Source organism: Hyperolius riggenbachi, chromosome 7 (assembly GCF_040937935.1).
Source record: "Hyperolius riggenbachi isolate aHypRig1 chromosome 7, aHypRig1.pri, whole genome shotgun sequence".
NCBI classification, from domain to species: domain Eukaryota; kingdom Metazoa; phylum Chordata; class Amphibia; order Anura; family Hyperoliidae; genus Hyperolius; species Hyperolius riggenbachi.
In genome coordinates, this window is record NC_090652.1 from 230,535,918 (window position 1) to 230,554,601 (window position 18,684).

Genomic DNA, 18,684 nt, shown 5'->3' on the forward strand with positions numbered 1-18,684 from the left:
ATAGCTGGATGTTCTCCCCTGTAGTCAAATGTGCCCCCATATAGCTAGATGTTCTCCCCTGTAGTCAGATGTGCCCCCATATAGCTAGATGTGCTCCCCTGTAGTCAAATGTGCCCCCATATAGCTAGATGTTCTCCCCTGTAGTCAGATGTGCCCCCATATAGCTAGATGTGCCTCCCTGTAGTCAGATGTGCCCCCATATAGCTAGATGTGCCTTCCTGTAGTCAGATGTGCCCCCATATAGCTAGATGTGCCTCCCTGTTGTCAGATGTGCCCCATATAGCTAGATGTGCCTCCCTGTTGTCAGATGTGCCCCATATAGCTAGATGTGCTCCCCTGTAGTCAGATGTGCCCCCATATAGCTAGATGTGCCTCCCTGTAGTCAGATGTGCCCCCATATAGCTAGATGTGCCTTCCTGTAGTCAGATGTGCCCCCATATAGCTAGATGTGCCTCCCTGTTGTCAGATGTGCCCCATACAGCTAGATGTGCCCCCCTGTAGTCAGATGTGCCTCCATATAGCTAGATCTGCCTCCCTGTAGTCAGATGTGCCCTCATATAGCTAGATGTGCTCCTAGTCATGTTTACTGTAGCGATGTTACTGTGCTGGGTGCAATGACAATGACAATGAATGAACAACAGAGTGTGGAAGAGAAACTGGCAGTCTGTGTCTATATCCAGGTATATTCCCAGACATCTACTGTAAAAAAAAGGGTGGAAGACAATATTTAAAAAATAATCATGTACTATCTATATGTCAACCATTATGCTAATAAATCTATAGCAATCATGTCACCATAGACCAGAATGTAAAACGAATGATTCCAACAGCTTGTTGAATTCATACCATTAAGATCTGGGGCTGCTTGAAGGGTACTGTGAAGCTATACTCAGTATTGTGTTCCTGATAAATGAATTAACCACTTAAGGACCGCAGTGTTAAACCCCCCTAGTGACCAGGCCTTTTTTTGATAACTGGACCACTGCAGCGTTAAGACATTGCTGCAGGGTCGCACAACTCAGCACACAAGTGAATCCCCCCCCCCCCCTCATTTTCTCCCCACCAACAGAGCTCTCTGTTGGTGGGGTCTGATCGCTCCCCCAATGTTTGTTTGTTTTTAACAAATATTTATTATATTATTTTTTAAATAAATGTAACTATTTTTTACAACCCTCCCTCCCCCGGCCAGCCAATCAGTGTGATCGGCTGTGTTAGGCTTTCAACCTATGACAGTGGATCACTTTTGTGAGTGACAGGGGGACACGCTGGGAGACTGAAGGCGGAGCGGAGCTCCGTCATTCATGCAGAGATGCAAGCGCATTAGCGCGCGATCTCCTGCAATCCCTGCATGCAGCCATCCATGCCAATCGACACTACAGATTCCTCTGGAATATAGTAGATATCCTGAGATCGCAGAGACTCACCAAAGGGGAGTCCAGTAGGATAGTGACATGAAAGAGATGTACGGCACATCTAAGTGTAAACCGTCTTTATTACATAACAAGTAAAACAATTAAAAACAAGGATAAAAGAAAACTCACATACGGGGCCCGTGCACTGGGAACCCCGAAAAAGTAGCGCGCATAAAATGGTCAATAGAAGACCTCAAATAAAATGGTGCCGCCTGTCGCCTTTCTTTGGGAAGGCGACAGGCGGCACCATTTTATTTGAGGTCTTCTATTGACCATTTTATGCGTGCTACTTTTTCGGGGTTCCCAGTGCACGGGCCCCTTATGTGAGTTTCTTTATCCTTGTTTTTAATTGTTTTACTTGTTATGTAATAAAGACGGTTTACACTTAGATGTGCCGTACATCTCTTTCATGTCACTATCCTACTGGACTCCCCTTTGGTGAGTCTCTGCGATCTCAGGATATCTACTATATTCCAGAGGAATCTGTAGTGTGCAACATCGCTGGTGAAACGACACCATTTGAAAGTTCTGCGGACCACCTATCAAACTCGTTTACAACCTTATAATGTGGGTTGTTGGAATCTGGTAAGCCTTGCTTCTTTACCCTTTTGTTCGAAGATCCTGTATACCAAAAAATGATGAAAGCTGTATTGCCATATGATACCTACTGACTTTATGTGGAAACCTGTCAGTGGATTAGCACATCTTGGTCCATATGCAATTCACTTTTTCTCTTGAGTTTTCTCCTAGGAAATAATGTTTCATCTTCAATTTAAAATAACTTTTTAGCACTTAAATATGGAAAAAGTACCAAAAAGTAGGTCAAAATTATTTTAAGTATTTGTTTGCTTGTTGGTGGTTAAAAAGGCATTTTATTTACAAGTTGTGAAAATATCACCTAGGAGAAAACTCAGGTGAAAAGGTGAATTGCATATGGCCCCTTAACTCTAACTTTAAAGAGGAACTCCAGTGAAAATAATTTAATATAAAAAGGTGCTTAATTTTTACAATAATTATGTATACATGATTTAGTCAGAGTTTGCTCATTGTAAAATCTTTCCTCTCCCAGATTCACATTCTGACATGTATTACATGGTGACATTGTTACTGTGGGCAGATTATGTAGCTGTTCTGGCTTTAACAGACAGCTATAAACAGCCATTTCCTGTGTGTGTCATTGTTACATTGTGGCAGTTTGCCCAGAGTACCGTACGGTACCAGAGCCTCTTGTGGGAGGGGTTTCAGCACAAAATCAGTCATACAGCGCCCCCTGATGGTCTGTTTGTGAAAATCATTATATTTTTCATGTAAAAGTGGGTATCAGCTACTGATTGGGATAAAGTTCAATTCTTGGTCGGAGTTTCTCTTTAAAGGACCATTTACTTATAAAGGCGATACAATCTAATTTCCTTCATACTAAGATCATGTATTTTTGGTATTATTAGTCATTCATTTGTATTACTATTGTTTATATTACACTTGTATGCGTTAATTACTTTGCCTCCAAATTGTCTCTTTTCCAAGCTAAATAAGCCCAGTCTGCATAACCTTTCTTTATAAATGAGACCGCATAAAGCTACGTACACACATCGATCGTTCGTTGTGAATGACGAACGATCTTTTAATTGATGAAAGAACGACCTAAGTAAAGTTAGTTTTGAAAGGTGTGTAACGATCTGATCGTTTGTTAACGAACGATCCGGAACAACATCACATACTGTTCGTGGAAGTTACATCATAGCAAGTTCCGCCCGCACGTAACGAACGGTTTAAAATGTACTTTACACTGTAAAACTAACATTACGCATATATCATAACTAAATTTCTATTTCATACTGTTGGTATGTAGCAGAGCATCTAGATAATATAGTGTTGACAAAACATACAAAAATACACTTTGTCCTGTTAAAATAAAAATTGTTATAATCATGTAGTATACAACGTGTCACTGGGCACAATCATAGAACGAACGTTACATCGCGAGGGGAAAATGTAATGTGCTGTAACTATAAAACGAAGTGCGCATGTCTTGCCTACTACGAACAACCGTTTCTTAATGATGTACTACTTTTGCTAATGATTGTCGTTTAAAAAAATCTGCCAGGACAGATCTTTCGTTTTTAACGATCTAGCTCGTCCATCATTTGACTTAATGATCTTTGGCTGTTTTTTTTAAACGATCTTCGTTTGAAATGATCGGGGAACGATCATTTCAAATGACTATAGTCGCATGTGTGTACACCTTAACACCCTGCAAAGCTCCATGAGCACAGGGCATACAAGGTACTGCTTGAGAACTGACCTGGGACTGTCTGTAAGCAGCCCAGCAAAATCACTGACAGAAGCACTGCTAAAAAGTGTTTCCCAATCTGCATCCTACACTCACCATTCTAAAACCATATTGACCCAGTGATTTAATAATGCAAATGACATCCATTTTGATGTTGAATCTAGCAGGTGTATAACAGCCTCGATGCCTTATCAAGAGATCTGGACTCATCTTGTCTGAGTGCAGGCCAAGGCCATTGTTCTTCTCTTTATCCCTCCTACTCCGTCCTGTGCCACCCATCGCCCCTCCGCCCCCTACATAGCAACAGAATGTGTTGCTAGCTTCTGGACTAGTGACACATCAATACAGAACTCCACCCCAAACTGTCATCTGTGGGATTGAGTGACAGTAAACTGATCATTCAACCTAACTCAGTACTGTAGGTTGTACTATGGAGCAACCTGCACAAACAAAACTGGTAAATGTTGGGACGGAGTATGGACAAAACATACCAACCTATCAGATCCATCCAGCTCTATTCCCAATGTCCTTAGCCATTAGCATCTATAGTATGCCTACAGACATCAGAGCTATCTAAAAGTAGATGAAATGGGAAACCTTCACTCCATGCATAAATCCTTTACATTAGTGTGGTCCTGCTGTAATGGTAAAGGTATCTACATAATGAAATCCTGCTGTATTGTAGTTTTGCCATACATTACACACACATATCACATACAAGGATGTTTACCACAAATTACTTCAGCACACGTCTTTCACCATCAAGGAGGAAGCTGTTATATTACTACTTCTAGTGTTCTTTATTTAGAAACAAATGTCATCACATCTTCCAAAGTATGGATGGATGATGAATATAAAACTTGGAGAACATTAATTAGCTGCAACATTAAAAGTTCCTAATGCCACCTCGTTCACTAAGCATAATTAGCCATGACCCTGCAGTGTAATTGCATAAAGTAGCATCAGAAAAGAAAAATAAGTCTTTAAAAATGAAAAATGTAGGATTCCAGTGGGAATCCTTTACTTTATTTATAATCAGAAGGATAGAAGCTGAAGTGTGGAATCCCTCCATCCAAGTATATGTACCTGCCCTATACAGGGGCATTATATGGTTGTGTCTGATATCAATACAAGTGAGGTGTGTTGAATTTGGAGTGGGGCAGGTTGAGGCTGTCAGGCATAAAGTTCCTCCATATTCTCTCTAGACTGGTCCTGAAAACCTGAAGTGAAAACAGCAATTGCCCGAACTGTTCGTCGGCAAACAGTATTCTGCAAACTTCCGCTGTTCGCATTTGCGGCGAACAACGGACATTTGGCGTGTTTGAACCACCCCATATACATCATCATTGTGCTAAACTTTGACCCCTTACCTCACAATCAGCAGACACATGGCAGCCAATCAGCTAGCACCACCTCCTGGACTCCCCCACCCCCCTATTAAAAAGCAGTTGCGGTGGCCATATTGGATTCATTCTCTGTCTGCAGTGATAGTGAGAGCAGGGTCAGACTTACTGCAGATAGGTAGAGAAAGAATTAGCTAGGCCTGTGTTCTTGTTCCTCACTGACTACTTGCTGAAAGCACCCCAAATAGCCCTTTTGAGGGCTAGTACATCGGTCTCATGTGTTTTTTTTTTTATGTGTGTGACACTCCACAGCCCACTGACACCCATAGCTGTGCACACTACTGCTATTTGCTGCCACATTAAGATGCAGGCACAGAGTACCACTCCAGTGCATTATTTCTCACTGTATTCTAATATTACTATTGCATTTCTGCCTGTGACACTCCACAACCCACTGACACTCAGATCTGTGCACACTACTTCTATTTGCTGCCACATTAAGATGCAGACACAGAGTACCACTCCAGTGCATTATTTCTCACTGTATTCTAATAGTACTATTGCATTTCTGCCTGTGACACTCCACAACCCACTGACACTCAGAGCTGTGCACACTACTTCTATTGTGGCCACATTAAGTTGCAGGCACAGAGTACCACTCCAGTGCATTATTTGTAGGAATGTAATGTGATTACTGCCTTTTAGCAATTAAAACACAACTGTGTCAACGCCATCATTTTTGATGGGACTTTTGGCATGGACTTCCCTCCGGCATGCTACAGTCCAGGTGTAGACCCCTTGAAATAACTTTTCAATCACTTTTGTGGCCAAAAACAGTCTTTGTAGGTTTTAAAATTTGCCTGCCCATTGAAGTCTATTCGCCAGATTCGCCTGTTCTCGAACATTTTCAGAAGTTCACGTTCGTTGTTTGCAAACCCAAAATTTGATGTTCACGACATCTCTACAAATAAACTGATGTGATTAACAATTGAATCTATAGAATTTATTCTAAATAGGACCTTCCTGGAAACCCTCATTTTGGTTTCAAAAGTTCAAAATCTAAATTTTAATTTTGACTGCCTCAGGTGAATGATAATGTTTATTGAGCTCCCATACAGACAAATCATGATTTTTTTCTTTTCCCTGCACTCTCAAGTGTTTTTCTCAGCCACACAGAAGTTTTATGGCCTGTAATGACTTATCAGAAATAGTTACACGGTACGGACTGCAGTCCAACTACAGAAAAACTATTATTCAAAGTCCTAAACACTTACCCTTACAGTGAAAAAAATTAGCGCAGGCTAGTTCTATGTAGGATTGGGACTGTACATACACATGTTTATATAATCATGTTAATGCCATTTCTGGTATTATTTAAAACCTTATTCAACCTTTTTAGACAGAGTGGTTAGAAATACATTCCCCTCCACAAAAATCTCCCCAGTTTTATAAAGTTTTAAATCTAATCTAATAAGTGGAAAGTGTGAAATGTATTGTGATATAGATGCATTTTTTTCAGGACTGTGGAAATGGAAAAAGCCAAGGTCTACCCTTTCTCATATGCTTGAACACTGCACTTGTTTTACGAGAATAATTGGGCATTATAAGCAGATAAACTTCAGCGCTGCGTGGTCTCTTATATTAGAACTCCATCACCAACACTCTTCAAAGTGCAGGCTTACCAGCTTCCACAGAGACCCAGATTATAAGGTCTAAGCGTATAATGAATATCCACACCGATCAGTCACTCTCCTCGTCCTACTTAGACTTAAGATACACCTGTTGTCATTCCTCAGATGGTACTCCCAGCATATATAAATATAATACCAGAGAAAGACAAAAAACGAAGTGCTCTCCATGTTTTTTTTTAAAACAAGCACTTTTATTCATGAGCATAAAAACTTGTAACAGATACTCACATAAGGGGCCTTGCCATCCGTCCTGCTCTTACGCTAATAGGAACGTGCCGATTCATGTACTGGCGGCGGCTGAAGTAAGGGTGAGCGTCTATATAACTGCTATTTGGATTTGCCATTCCGTTTAGAAGACCCTGAGGACGCATTAGTGAAATCTAGGTCAAAGGGCAGGATGGATGGCAGATGGGAGAGTGGCATCCTATTGACATTTTAAGATACGCTGTTTCTACTGAGGGTCCCTGTAACAAGGGCCCTTATGTGAGTATCTGTTACAAGTTTGTATGCTCATGAATAAAGTGCTTGTTTTTAAAAAATAAACACGGAGAGCACTTCGTTTTTTGTCTTTCTCTGGTATTATATTTATATATGCTGGGAGTAACATCTGAGGAATGACAACAGGTGTATCTTAAGTCTGAGGAGGACGAGGAGAGTGACTGATCGTTGTGGATATTCATTATACGCTTAGACCTCATAATCTTGGTCTCTGTGGAAGCTGGTAAACCTGCACTTTGAAGGATGTTGGTGATGGAGTTCTAATATAAGAGACTATGCAGCGCTGAAGTTTATCTGGTTATATCTTTATGAAGTCGTTCTGAGGACTTTTTACTTCTGGGCAGCTCATGGAACTTTTATAATCTTTGCGCGGAGATTACTTTTCTTTTACCTAATAATTGGGCATTGAAGATTGCACCATTAAAATATGTACTTTTTTTAATTCAAGGTTTAATAAGTTCCTGTTATTCAAGAATGTTCCCTATGGGAAAGTGACCAAGCAAGTTATAACTGTCAAATCCTCCAAGTACAAAAATACCTTTTAATGTGCACTAAATCAGAAATGAAGAAAAAGCCATGCCAGTTAATGATGAATAGCTGCTTGGATTGAGCATTTAATCATTTTCATTGTTAGCATTGTGAATGCATAAAAAGTCTACATCTAAATCATAAAAAAATGTAAGCTACAGCCTTTTTCAATACAATAGTAATCTAATCTTATCTGTGATGAGTATATGTGATTGTATTTGTCAGTTACATGTTTTATAAAAATAAAAATAAAACCAGCAACAGTAGCTTACAAAGGAATACTTGTAAGCACTTCATGTAAGATTTTGTAAAATGCAGGTTGAATTTAGATTACATTCGCATCTCATCTCTGTAAATTGTTCCTATTTGATGACCTCCTACAATGGCAGTGGCTGTAATAAATACAGGTTAAGTGATCTATGGATTAAATTACCTTTCCAATATCAAAGGGTCCTCCTAAAACATAACCAGTTATGACTAACTAGAGTATCATATTTTTATACTAAAGTTATATGGTACGTAATTCACATAGGACATTTCAGATAACTCTCAAATGAAATTTGCACACTTGTTTTGGGTATTACATTTTGCTATTGAATGTTCGCATGAGGCTTATAGCACCAAAACATTTGCCTATGATTAAAATACGTTGAGCTGATTTTGGTCATAATGCTGGATGAAGTGACCTACTAAATGGAAAACCTAATTGAGGGCAGTGATGTGTTGCCATGTCAAGTTCAAGCATACAATCAATTGCATGGGAATGTAAAGAATTGGAAAAGACCTACTAAATGAAAAACCCAACAGAGGGCATTGATCAAGTGCACAGGAATTAAGACCTTTTCAGAACTTGATTGGATGTTTAATGTGAGTACAGCAAAATGTATCTACTCTACAGTCTTTACTAAGTTAGTCATTTGTCTCTACTTTCTATGCCCTTTGGTTATTTTTGTGAAATAATCAGTCATAGACAAGATAAAGAAAGAGCCCATTGTCCATCATGAAGATTTCCTTTTCTCTCTGTGATTGTTCTTTGTCTTCTTGTGGATAAACTAAATGATGCATTACTATGTTAATATTTATATTAAACTCGAAAGCATAAAATATTCATGATATAAGGTAGCACAGCTGGGAATACAGATCTGACATGTCACCATCAAACTGAATAGCCCTGGCTTATAGATCTCAGATGCCTTTACAACAACAACAACAACAACAACAACAACAACAAAATAAAAACATTGGGGAAAAAGAAATTATAAGGACTATAATCCACCAAAAAATATTCTAGGTGTCATATGCCATATCTGTGCTGAGCTTCTGGTATATGTAGGAGGTTTCCTGTTTTAAAATGATAAAAAAAAATCTAGTAGTCCTGATGATCGTTTACGTCTAAGACTGATCTAAGACAAGCATACAGATCAGGAATCTTGACTCCACTCTGAAAAACAGATAAGTGACACTACTGGAGCCAACTATTGGAGCCCACCTCTAAAGAAAGGGGGGGGGGGAAGCTAAACAAAATGTAAAAAGAGATAGTTTAAAAGTCATTGGTAAACACCCCTATAAATGTAGAAAAACTATAATTTAGTATTTATATAGCACCGACATCTTCCACAGTGCTGTACAGAGTATTGAGACTTGTAAGTCACTTAACTGTCCATCAGCAGGGCTCACAATCAAATCCCTACCATTGTCATATGTCTATGTATGTATCCTGTAGAGTATGTATCATAGTTTAAGGCCAATTTACTTATCCGTATGTTTTCGGGATGTGGGAGGAAATCGGAGTGCCCAAAGGAAACCCACACAGGGAGAACATACAAACTCCATGCAGATAGTGCTCTTGCTGGGATCTGAACTGGGGACCCATTGCTGCAAGGAGAGAGCAACAACAATTACACCACTGTGCTGCCCGGTGTATATATATATATATGCATAATATGTAGGCGCCGCACAGTTCGGCGCGGGGAGAGCCAAATGACAACTTTCCCCACTGCCGCCAAACTCCGAGGTGACGTTAAATACTATTCCCCTCTGAGTTGTCGCAACTCGGAGGGAGATATGATTCTGGGTCTAGCAGCCGCCGGAGCCCCGAATTACCGCTATGCGGAGCGCGCATCAAAGGCTCAGAAAAAAATGATGACCCGCCGTGAACCTTGCAAGTAGCTCTGTTAAAACTCACCTGTTGGGCAGTGTGAAAAGCAATACTTATGTATAAAATTCATCAATCCTGATATAGCCAATCAGACTTTGTATCTCAGATCCGTACCCAGATGAATATATACTGACCTGACAAGTTGCTCTCAGTTGTTGCAGTTTGGGGGTATTGAATATGATGCTTTTCTTCCTTATACTGCACCCAAACCTAAGTACAGTATTGATAGTTTTGCAAACAAATGAACATGATTTGCATTACAATGTATAGAAATACATTCAAAGGCCGGGATGGAATATCCTCTTTGCCTTAATGTATGCACTGGGTTCTGTAATAATAACTAGATTCCCAACAGTTCTCTCTGGAAAACGTAATAATAGTAGTAGAAATAATAATAACGTGCCCATGAAAATATTGTCTTCTGTCATTATGGGATTTCTGGCTGCATATATACTGTTACTTTACATAATACAAAAAGGGAATCTGAAGTGAAAACAAACTTATGCTATAATGTATTGTATGTGTAGTACAGCTAAGAAATAAAACATTAATAGCAAAGCAAAGAGTCTCATATTGTTTCCAGTACAGGAAGAGTTAATAAACGTCACTTGTTATCTATGTGAAAGAGCTTCTCTGAGCTCTTCACCCAACTTGGGACTGCTATAGTGCTGTTACACATCAAAAAACAATGAAAAACAGCTTCAGATAAGGTTTTACTGCAGGGGCATTCAAAGGATCATTATTTCTGCTTTCTTTCATAGTTTAAATACAGCGTGTGGTTTGTAAACTGCAAATATGACAGTATGATGCAATGTTTCTTTGCTACTAATGTTATATTATTTACTGTATCTGTACTGCACATACAATTCATTATATCATAAGTTTGTTTTTTGTTTTTTATGCTTCAGTTTCGCTTTAAGACAGCTCAGGACTTAGATGTCAACTTGTAGCAAAATAATGATAATTCAGTATTTTACCAGCAAAGTAACCAGCACAGATATGTGCAGCACATCCATTGACGCTGACTACAAACTTCCCACAAGTCATAGGTGTATGGGACCCAGCACACCCATATAATATCCACCCACTGGAGCAGCAGATAGCAAATCTCTAGCCTGAGCAATGTGCTGCTAATGAATCTGCTCTATCAAGCACAGTCACACTATGAACTTGCTCTACTCTCTTCTCTTTTATGTAGACTTTGATGTTTCCCACACTTTGCACACCAGGGAACTAAGGAAGCAGCTTCCTCCTCCCCCAGCTTACTATGTCTTGCTGCTCTGATGGTTCATGTCCCCCCCAATACTCCTATCTACACATACACCTCACTCACTGCTGGAATGCGTCAGGTGGGAATCCCAAGTGAATGTCAATACACCTGTCCTAACAGTCATTATTGCTGGAAAGGCCAGCATGGTACACACTGCAGAAATCTAAGTCTCCAACACAGTTTATTATGATGCCAGAACATAATTGTGAAGATTAATAATGAGCCAGAGAGATTGATTTTAGAACTCCCTAGGGCTGTGCAGTAACATGTTAACCATTCTACCTGTGAGTTAATGATGGCCCCCTCCATGCTATTTTGGATGGTAGAGGCTCCCTACAGCTGACTAATCAAGGCTACTTGCACCAGGCAATCATTAGGTTTGGGGAAAGTGATATTTCTTGCAATGAATGTTATTTTCTATAACAGCATGCTGGCTATTGCTCCGGGTATGACTCTACATAAATATTGCAGACTTAACCTTTTCAGAGATGTATGGTAGTGTTGCTTGCACATTTTCGCCAAAGTAATTTCTGCATCGAAAATGCTATTTTTAATTTTGAAAATATATCTTTGTAAATACATTGTGTGTTTGCAATGTGAATTTTCACCACAATTCAGGAATTAAGAGCAAATTCCACTCCATGAAGCAAAGAAATCACAAAGAACGCAAAAAAGACGTCTGTTAATCTGAAAAATCTAAAAAAAAAACGCTAAAAACACATCACAAAGTACTACAAATTGATTTTTGAAGTTATTTTACTCGAACATTGAATTTTACATTATTTTCGCTAAAATGAACGCAAACAGAATATTGACATTTTCGCTTATCACTGATGCATGGTAACAGTAGCAAAAACCTCTTAGGACAGATCAAATGGTTAGCTAAACCAATAAATGGAATACAATAAATATAGATAAAAATTATGCTTAACAACAGGATAAAACCATTGCTTGATTGATAAGTAAAGAGGCAGCAAGATTTATAGAGAGAGAGCAGTATGAATATTAGTAGGGCAAAGAGAAGTATGCTTTAGGCTACTCAGAAAACAGCAAATGAGGGAGGAGAGTAGATAGCAATGCATAAAATAGCTGTGAGCCTCCTTATCAGCTAGACTGATTATACAGCAAGCATGTCCACCACAGAGGTTTAATTGTCTAGCTTCTGCTGTGGCCTGCACACCTTAATCAAATGGTCAATTTCCCACCCTTACTTATACCTTGGTTGCACTGTGTTAAAATTAAGAGCTTGGCATTTGAAAGCAACACATATTATGATTAAGTTGTTAATGGTGTATGTGACCTGGGCAAGCCAGCAGTCTTGTTTGCAGAACAGATTAGACTCACTGTTCTCCCGTATACCACTATTTAACAATTGGCCCCCTAGAAAAGGTTTAGAGAGAAGAGTCCCTGGTACATTCTTTTTTTTTTTTTTTTTTTAGGTCTGCTGCAATTCCTCTGCTCTGTGCTTTGAGGTCCAGCTCTCAGTATGATGGCTTGAGGTAGAGTTTTTAGTATGATGGCTTGTTTCCATCTAAGTGAACAAGCCTTTTCCTGTAATCAAGAGGTCTGACCAGTGACTATTCAGCGCTCAGAGGCGCCTATGTGCAGGTTGTGTAATGTCGATATTAAGAGCTGTTTACGATCCCTATGGACTTGTATGGAAACTAGTGATCTAATTAACAAACCTGAAAGATTAGAGGGGCTTAGGATCTCTACTGTTTGGTCTTTGCAGACATACTCCAGACCTAGTGCTATGTCATCTCATCACTCATGTATCCATCTATTTAAAGATGACACTGGATTATCCTTGTTATTATCCACCACTTTTCACTGACCCTTACAGTTGATTAATAAGATGCAGACTGTAAAATGTAAAATGAAGTAGTCGGAAGCATGTCTACAAGGAAGCATGTCTACAAGTCTATTAGTTAAGTTATACATTTACATTTTAACCCTTTCACTTCTTGGCATGTGCCATGATGCACTACGCTATATTGTCAATAAGACTCTCAAGTATCTTCCATTACACTTTTAAAATCATGTAGTGGTGCATTCAAATCTGCAGCATAATGGGCTGACATGCTTTGAATACACAGCTGAGAAATGAGGCTACTAGATTTAAGAGTGCTGCATTAGATAGGATGATGACAGGTACACTGACAACACATTTGTTTGCTTTTTTTGTAAGCGTCTGATACAAGGTTTTGAAGTATGAGGTCTTCAGGCTGTTGGAGAACCAGAAGTCTCAGCAGTTATGTCTATTACAGAATGCTGCAACTTGCTGAGGAGCAGTTGGTAGTATGTGGATGATGCAGCACAGTGTTTGATAAGGCTATGTGTTAAATGATCTGTAGTGTTCATGCAGTATCCGGATGCAACACAGGCTGTTGTCATTGCCTAGCCTGCAAAGTCAGGTGGCTCTTCTATAATGAGATCTATGCTAGGTGGTCATTTAGTGAGCACTCTTCAATCTATGCCAACGGTTTTTATTTCTACTTTACTTGCATATGATCTACACAAAGTTTGCATCCAATACATTAAAGCTAGAGAAATACAATATTAACTAATTACAGGCTCCTATGCTTGTACATTATTAATATTAGCAGGTAGGAAATAATGGGTGAGCATTACTCACCATGAATATTAATAATAAATGCCATGGTTACGTTCATTTTGCAGACTCATTCTTGTTTTTGTCTTACCAAATTACAGGTTAATCCTCCGAGGATTAGCTGGAAAACTTTTAAGACAAAGGTTGAGTCTGCTGTTAGCCCATCTTTGAAGCAGGAAACCCCATGGTTTAGTGTGAGTAAATACAGGGTCCCTCCAGGTCCTCTGCCATAGCACACGGTGCGAGCCTCCTCTGAAGAAGGAAAAACAGTCAGCAGGGTTTCCAGCTACGCCTGAGCTGGGTCACTGACACACTGACAGCCCAAATCCAGAGATGCAGGGAGATAGATCCACACGTGAGCACAGACTCATAGTATCCTTGGTAAATGCCGGCTGCTACATATCCTGCTAGACTGGCTTGCCTAGTCTCTCTCAGCTGATAAAGAAGGTGCTCTGCCTATGTCCGTTAAGACTTCAGCAGCACAAACAGCAACAGCCTGGAACTGGGCTCGTACCCAGACTGGAATCCCTTCAGCTCCATGGCAATATGTTGCTTCAGCAGCCTGCTACAGACAGAGCGGTAGAGCATGCAGAGGGACAGACGTAACACCAGAGGCATAACTTTCCCCTTCCATTCTACACACAGAAGCCACTGAAGTAGTCCGGCGTTCAGCCTGCGGATTTGTAAAAACCATAGGAGGATGGATGGATGAGATAGCTGCTTGGAAAACCCAGGAGCACTACATACAAGTCACTACCAAGCTGTCTTCAGCACAGTGGTGAGACCAGTTCACAGCGCTCTTCAGCACTCTGTACAGATCAGCACCGTGGACAGATCAGCACCCTGTACAGATCAGCACCTTGGACAGAGCAGCTCCCGGCCGGGATGAAGTTGTGCACAGGAGTAGCTATGCCAGGGCTGCAGTGCTGGAAGCAGGGCATGGCTGTGTTCAGCACCATGGACAGCGGCACAGACACAGGAGCAGCTACACAGAGAGGCTTTCAGCTGTACATACGCTGTATGACATCCAGCAGCATAGCAACGTCCAGCACTCCCCACAGTGACACACCGCAGCAGCAGAGCAGGAGGACTAACACGCAGCTGCATAGCACACTGGCTAACAGCAGCCCTGCAGAGCTCTCATAGTAACAAAAAAACCACACACACTCACACACAAAAAAGCACAATGAAACGCAATTTATTAGAGGATAGATAGAAAACACAATATACTCCGGAATGGAAACACTGAGACACTTCTCACCAGCCCCTTTAACTCATTCAGACAAGTGTGACATGTGTCACGAATGCCGGTTGTACATTACACACAGCCATTCCACTCATCTGTCGATTTCCCCCCCTATCTTGAACATTTGTGTTTTTTTACATTAGCTCTTTGCAGAGGTAGTTGGAAGTATGCTTTTAGGCTTGATTCCATGACTTGATCCAATGCCTGGAAAGACAAGGCATAACAGCTACATTACAAATCAGTGGCTGTTCATGATGTGTGTATTAATGATCGGTAGAGGGGCTGTAACTTCATATGTCCAGGATTGAATATATTTGCCAGTGTATTTTTCTCTATTGCTTATTTCAGGTACATGGAGCTCTATCTATCTATCTATCTATCTATCTATCTATCTATCTATCTATCTATCTATCTACAAGCTGATCTCATCTCTTTTTAATGGAACAAAAAAGGTTTCTGCCAAATACTAAGTACACATAGGTTAATAGCATAAACTGTTGTGGGATAAACTTAGCTACAAAAACCAGTGAGAACTCTTTCCTTGAATGCTTAGGAAAAGTGGAATTATATTGTGATATAATGTTATGATCCTAGTGTACTGCAGTAGAGGCAAATAGATGCTGTAGTTTGCAGAATACACATAAAGAGCAATTAATTCACACTGCAGTCCACATTACCAAAAACCTTTATTAAAGTGATACAAGATTAATGGTGTTAAACTGTTTGCTGTGAATCCCAAGGGACATGCTGTTAGTATTTGAGATTACATCAGGACTTCCTCTTCCTTAAGACCAAAATCTGACAGTTCCATCAGAGCCACCAGAGATCAGATAATCCCCCTTATGATCAAAGATCACACACTGAGCATCATCCTCGTGGCCTTCTAGGCTTGTCAGTTGTCCAGATGTTAGTGCCAGAATCTTCACTGTACCATCATTGCTGGCCATGGACACCAGCTGACCTGCAGAGGAGAAGAGATCAGAAGGGTGAGATTCACACTGAGGGTGATACTGGGAATAATGATTAGGCTGCAAGTGATGTGCACTGAATTAATGTTTTTATTGGAAATAACTTCAATCCAAGCGTGATAAATCAATATAAATGAGACGGGCTGTCCATGCCAGCAAGTAAACTCATAAATCCATACAGCGTGGACATCCTGTGCCTATTTATTAGAATAAACCCTTCAGCTACTGGATGGCAGGTGGCAGCCACTTTCATACAGATTTAAAGTCACATATGTACTATGAGTAGAACTCAGCTTATATTGACTGAATACATACTGTATACTTTATGCTGATTTCCAGTGTGTAGTCGACCTGTCCTGTATTTTAGCAAGGTTATCTTAGTTCAGATGGCAAAACAACTAAATACAAAAAACACAGCATAAGTATAAACAATATTCAGTTTGCTGTTTTTAAAGGAAACCTGAAGTGAGAAGGATATGAGGGCTGACATATTTATTTTCTTATAAGCAATGCAGATTGTCAGGTTGTCCGGTTGATCCTCTGCCTTTAATACTTTTAACCATAGACCCTGAACAAACCTGCAGAACAGCTGTTTCTGACTGAATTCTGACTGGATGAGTTGCATGCTTGTTTCAGGCGTGTGATTCAGACAATACTGGAAGAGATCAGCATGACTGTCTGCCAACTGGTATTGTTTAAAAGGATATAGACATGGCAGCCTCCAAATCCTTCTCAGTTCTGGTGAGAAGCATTTGAAGGCTACAATATTTATTTCCTTTTAAACAATACCAGTTACCTGGCTGTCCTGATGATCTTTCGCATCAGTAGTGTGTGAATCACACACCAGAATCAAACATGCAGCTAATCCAGTTATATTTCAAAAACATATTTCAGAAACATCTGATCTGCATGCTTGCTCAGGGTCTATGGCTTAAAGCAGGGGTCTCAAACTCGCGGCCAAGCGGGCCATTTGCGGCCCTCGACACAATATTTTGTGGCCCTCACTGGAAAAAGCTTCCTTATAGTTTACTTCAGTGCTCCCAAGTAATCCGCCGCATCCCCACCCACCATGCCAGAATATGTAACATCATTCAATACAAACTCATGTAATAATTTACTCAGTCCATAAAACTGTATTCTAGAAAACAGAAAACAGCTCTGTCATCATATGAAGTTGGAGCATAAGACAATACATTATACTGATTAAAACTAATCAGGGACTTTTGGGCCATTTTGGTGCCATGGGCAAGACATTCATGTCAGCCCTTTTGTCATTGTCCCCATGCTTCTTGCATCCCACAATCATATACTATATAGATGATGCACCCCCCCCAAGAAGAAGATAAATGACTTAACTCATGATTTATTTCTCCATATCTAATTTAATTCATGATTAGTCTCTCCTTAAAGGGACCCTGAGCTCCTTTTAAAACCGATATTTGGACTTACTGGGGCCTTCCTCCAGCCCACAGTAGCCCACAAGGTCCCCCAGCATCCTCCTGGCTCCTCGCCCAGTCCCGTTGGTGGTTCCATTAATCTGCGACTTCAGGCCAACGTCAATGTGCTCCCCCACCACACATGCTACGTGTCATCATGCCGGCCGGCGTGAGAGTTCTGCATATGAGCGGTTCTCTAAGACTGAACCATGCATGCGCAGGACTCTCACGCCGGCTGGCATGATGATGCGTAGCGTGTGCGGTGGGGGGGGGGCGCATTGGCGTCTTCAGCCTGAAGTCACAGATTAACGGAGGTGTCGGCGGGACCGGGAGAGGAGCCAGGAAGATGCTGGGGGAACTTGCAGGCTACGGTGGGCTATAGGAAGCCCCAGGTAAATCCAAATATCGATTTTAAAAGGAGCTCAGGGTCCCTCTAACTCAGGGGTCCCCAACCCCCGGTCCGCGACCCAATACCGGGCCGCGGGGCGTTTCGCACCTGGCCGCGGCAAATCCCCTGCCTCACAATGATTTTTTTGCTGGTGACTACCGTCCCGCCCCCTCCTTCATTAGCCGCGAGTGCATGCGGCTACATCTCCGCCTGCACGCATTAGAGCGCAGCCGCGGAAGCCGGAAGTCACGCCCAGCCCAGCCCATCCCATCTTTCTCGGCGTCAGCGTGTGTAGCCTATGCAGCTGCGCTTTTCCCGGGCAGTGTGAGGCAGCGAGACAGGGGGATAGCGTGCCGTGATAGCGTGGCCGTGGTGGACCGTATTCAAAATACATTCTCTTCTCGGTAAGGCGGCTGTCTATATACCAGCGTTTTTCCACCTTTGAATCTAGCCTCACTACCTGTTCCGATACTTCTGTGCTGCATAGGTCAGGCCTTAGGCCTGGGATTGTTACACATGCAATTTAACAAGTATGCAGTGATCATAATTATGTGCAGTTTTTGATCCACCTCTTGCTGGCTTGTTTGCGGGCTAACTATACTTGCTATACTGGGCTAACTATACTTGCTATACTGGGCTAACTATACTTGCTATTCTGGGCTAACTATACTTGCTATTCTGGGCTAACTATACTTGCTATTCTGGGTTAACTATACTTGCTATACTGGGCTAACTATACTTGCTATACTGGGCTAACTATACTTGCTATTCTGGGCTAACTATACTTGCTATTCTGGGCTAACTATACTTGCTATACTGGAATAACTACTGGCTATACTGGGCTA

At 40.9% G+C, this 18,684-nt stretch overlaps 2 protein-coding genes across 4 annotated transcripts in view; both read right to left on the minus strand.

The window, feature by feature from the left end:
* VWC2L (von Willebrand factor C domain containing 2 like) overlaps nucleotides 1–15,028 on the minus strand; it is a 322,575-nt gene extending 307,547 nt beyond the window's left edge. Inside the window, exon 1 of one of the 3 annotated variants that reach the window (XM_068246985.1) lies at nucleotides 13,893–15,026. The gene's annotated coding sequence lies outside the window, so the exon portion shown is untranslated. Of the gene's footprint in view, nucleotides 1–13,825 lie in introns of all 3 variants that reach the window. The other 2 variants (XM_068246984.1, XM_068246987.1) reach the window with 2 other exon arrangements.
* A 686-nt stretch (nucleotides 15,029–15,714) lies between these two features.
* Nucleotides 15,715–18,684, minus strand: part of SPAG16 (sperm associated antigen 16) — a 1,402,284-nt gene continuing 1,399,314 nt past the window's right edge. Inside the window, exon 16 of the mRNA XM_068245386.1 lies at nucleotides 15,715–16,008. Coding sequence (XP_068101487.1) covers nucleotides 15,833–16,008 — 176 coding nt within the window. The 3' untranslated portion in view covers nucleotides 15,715–15,832. The remainder of the gene's footprint in view (nucleotides 16,009–18,684) is intronic.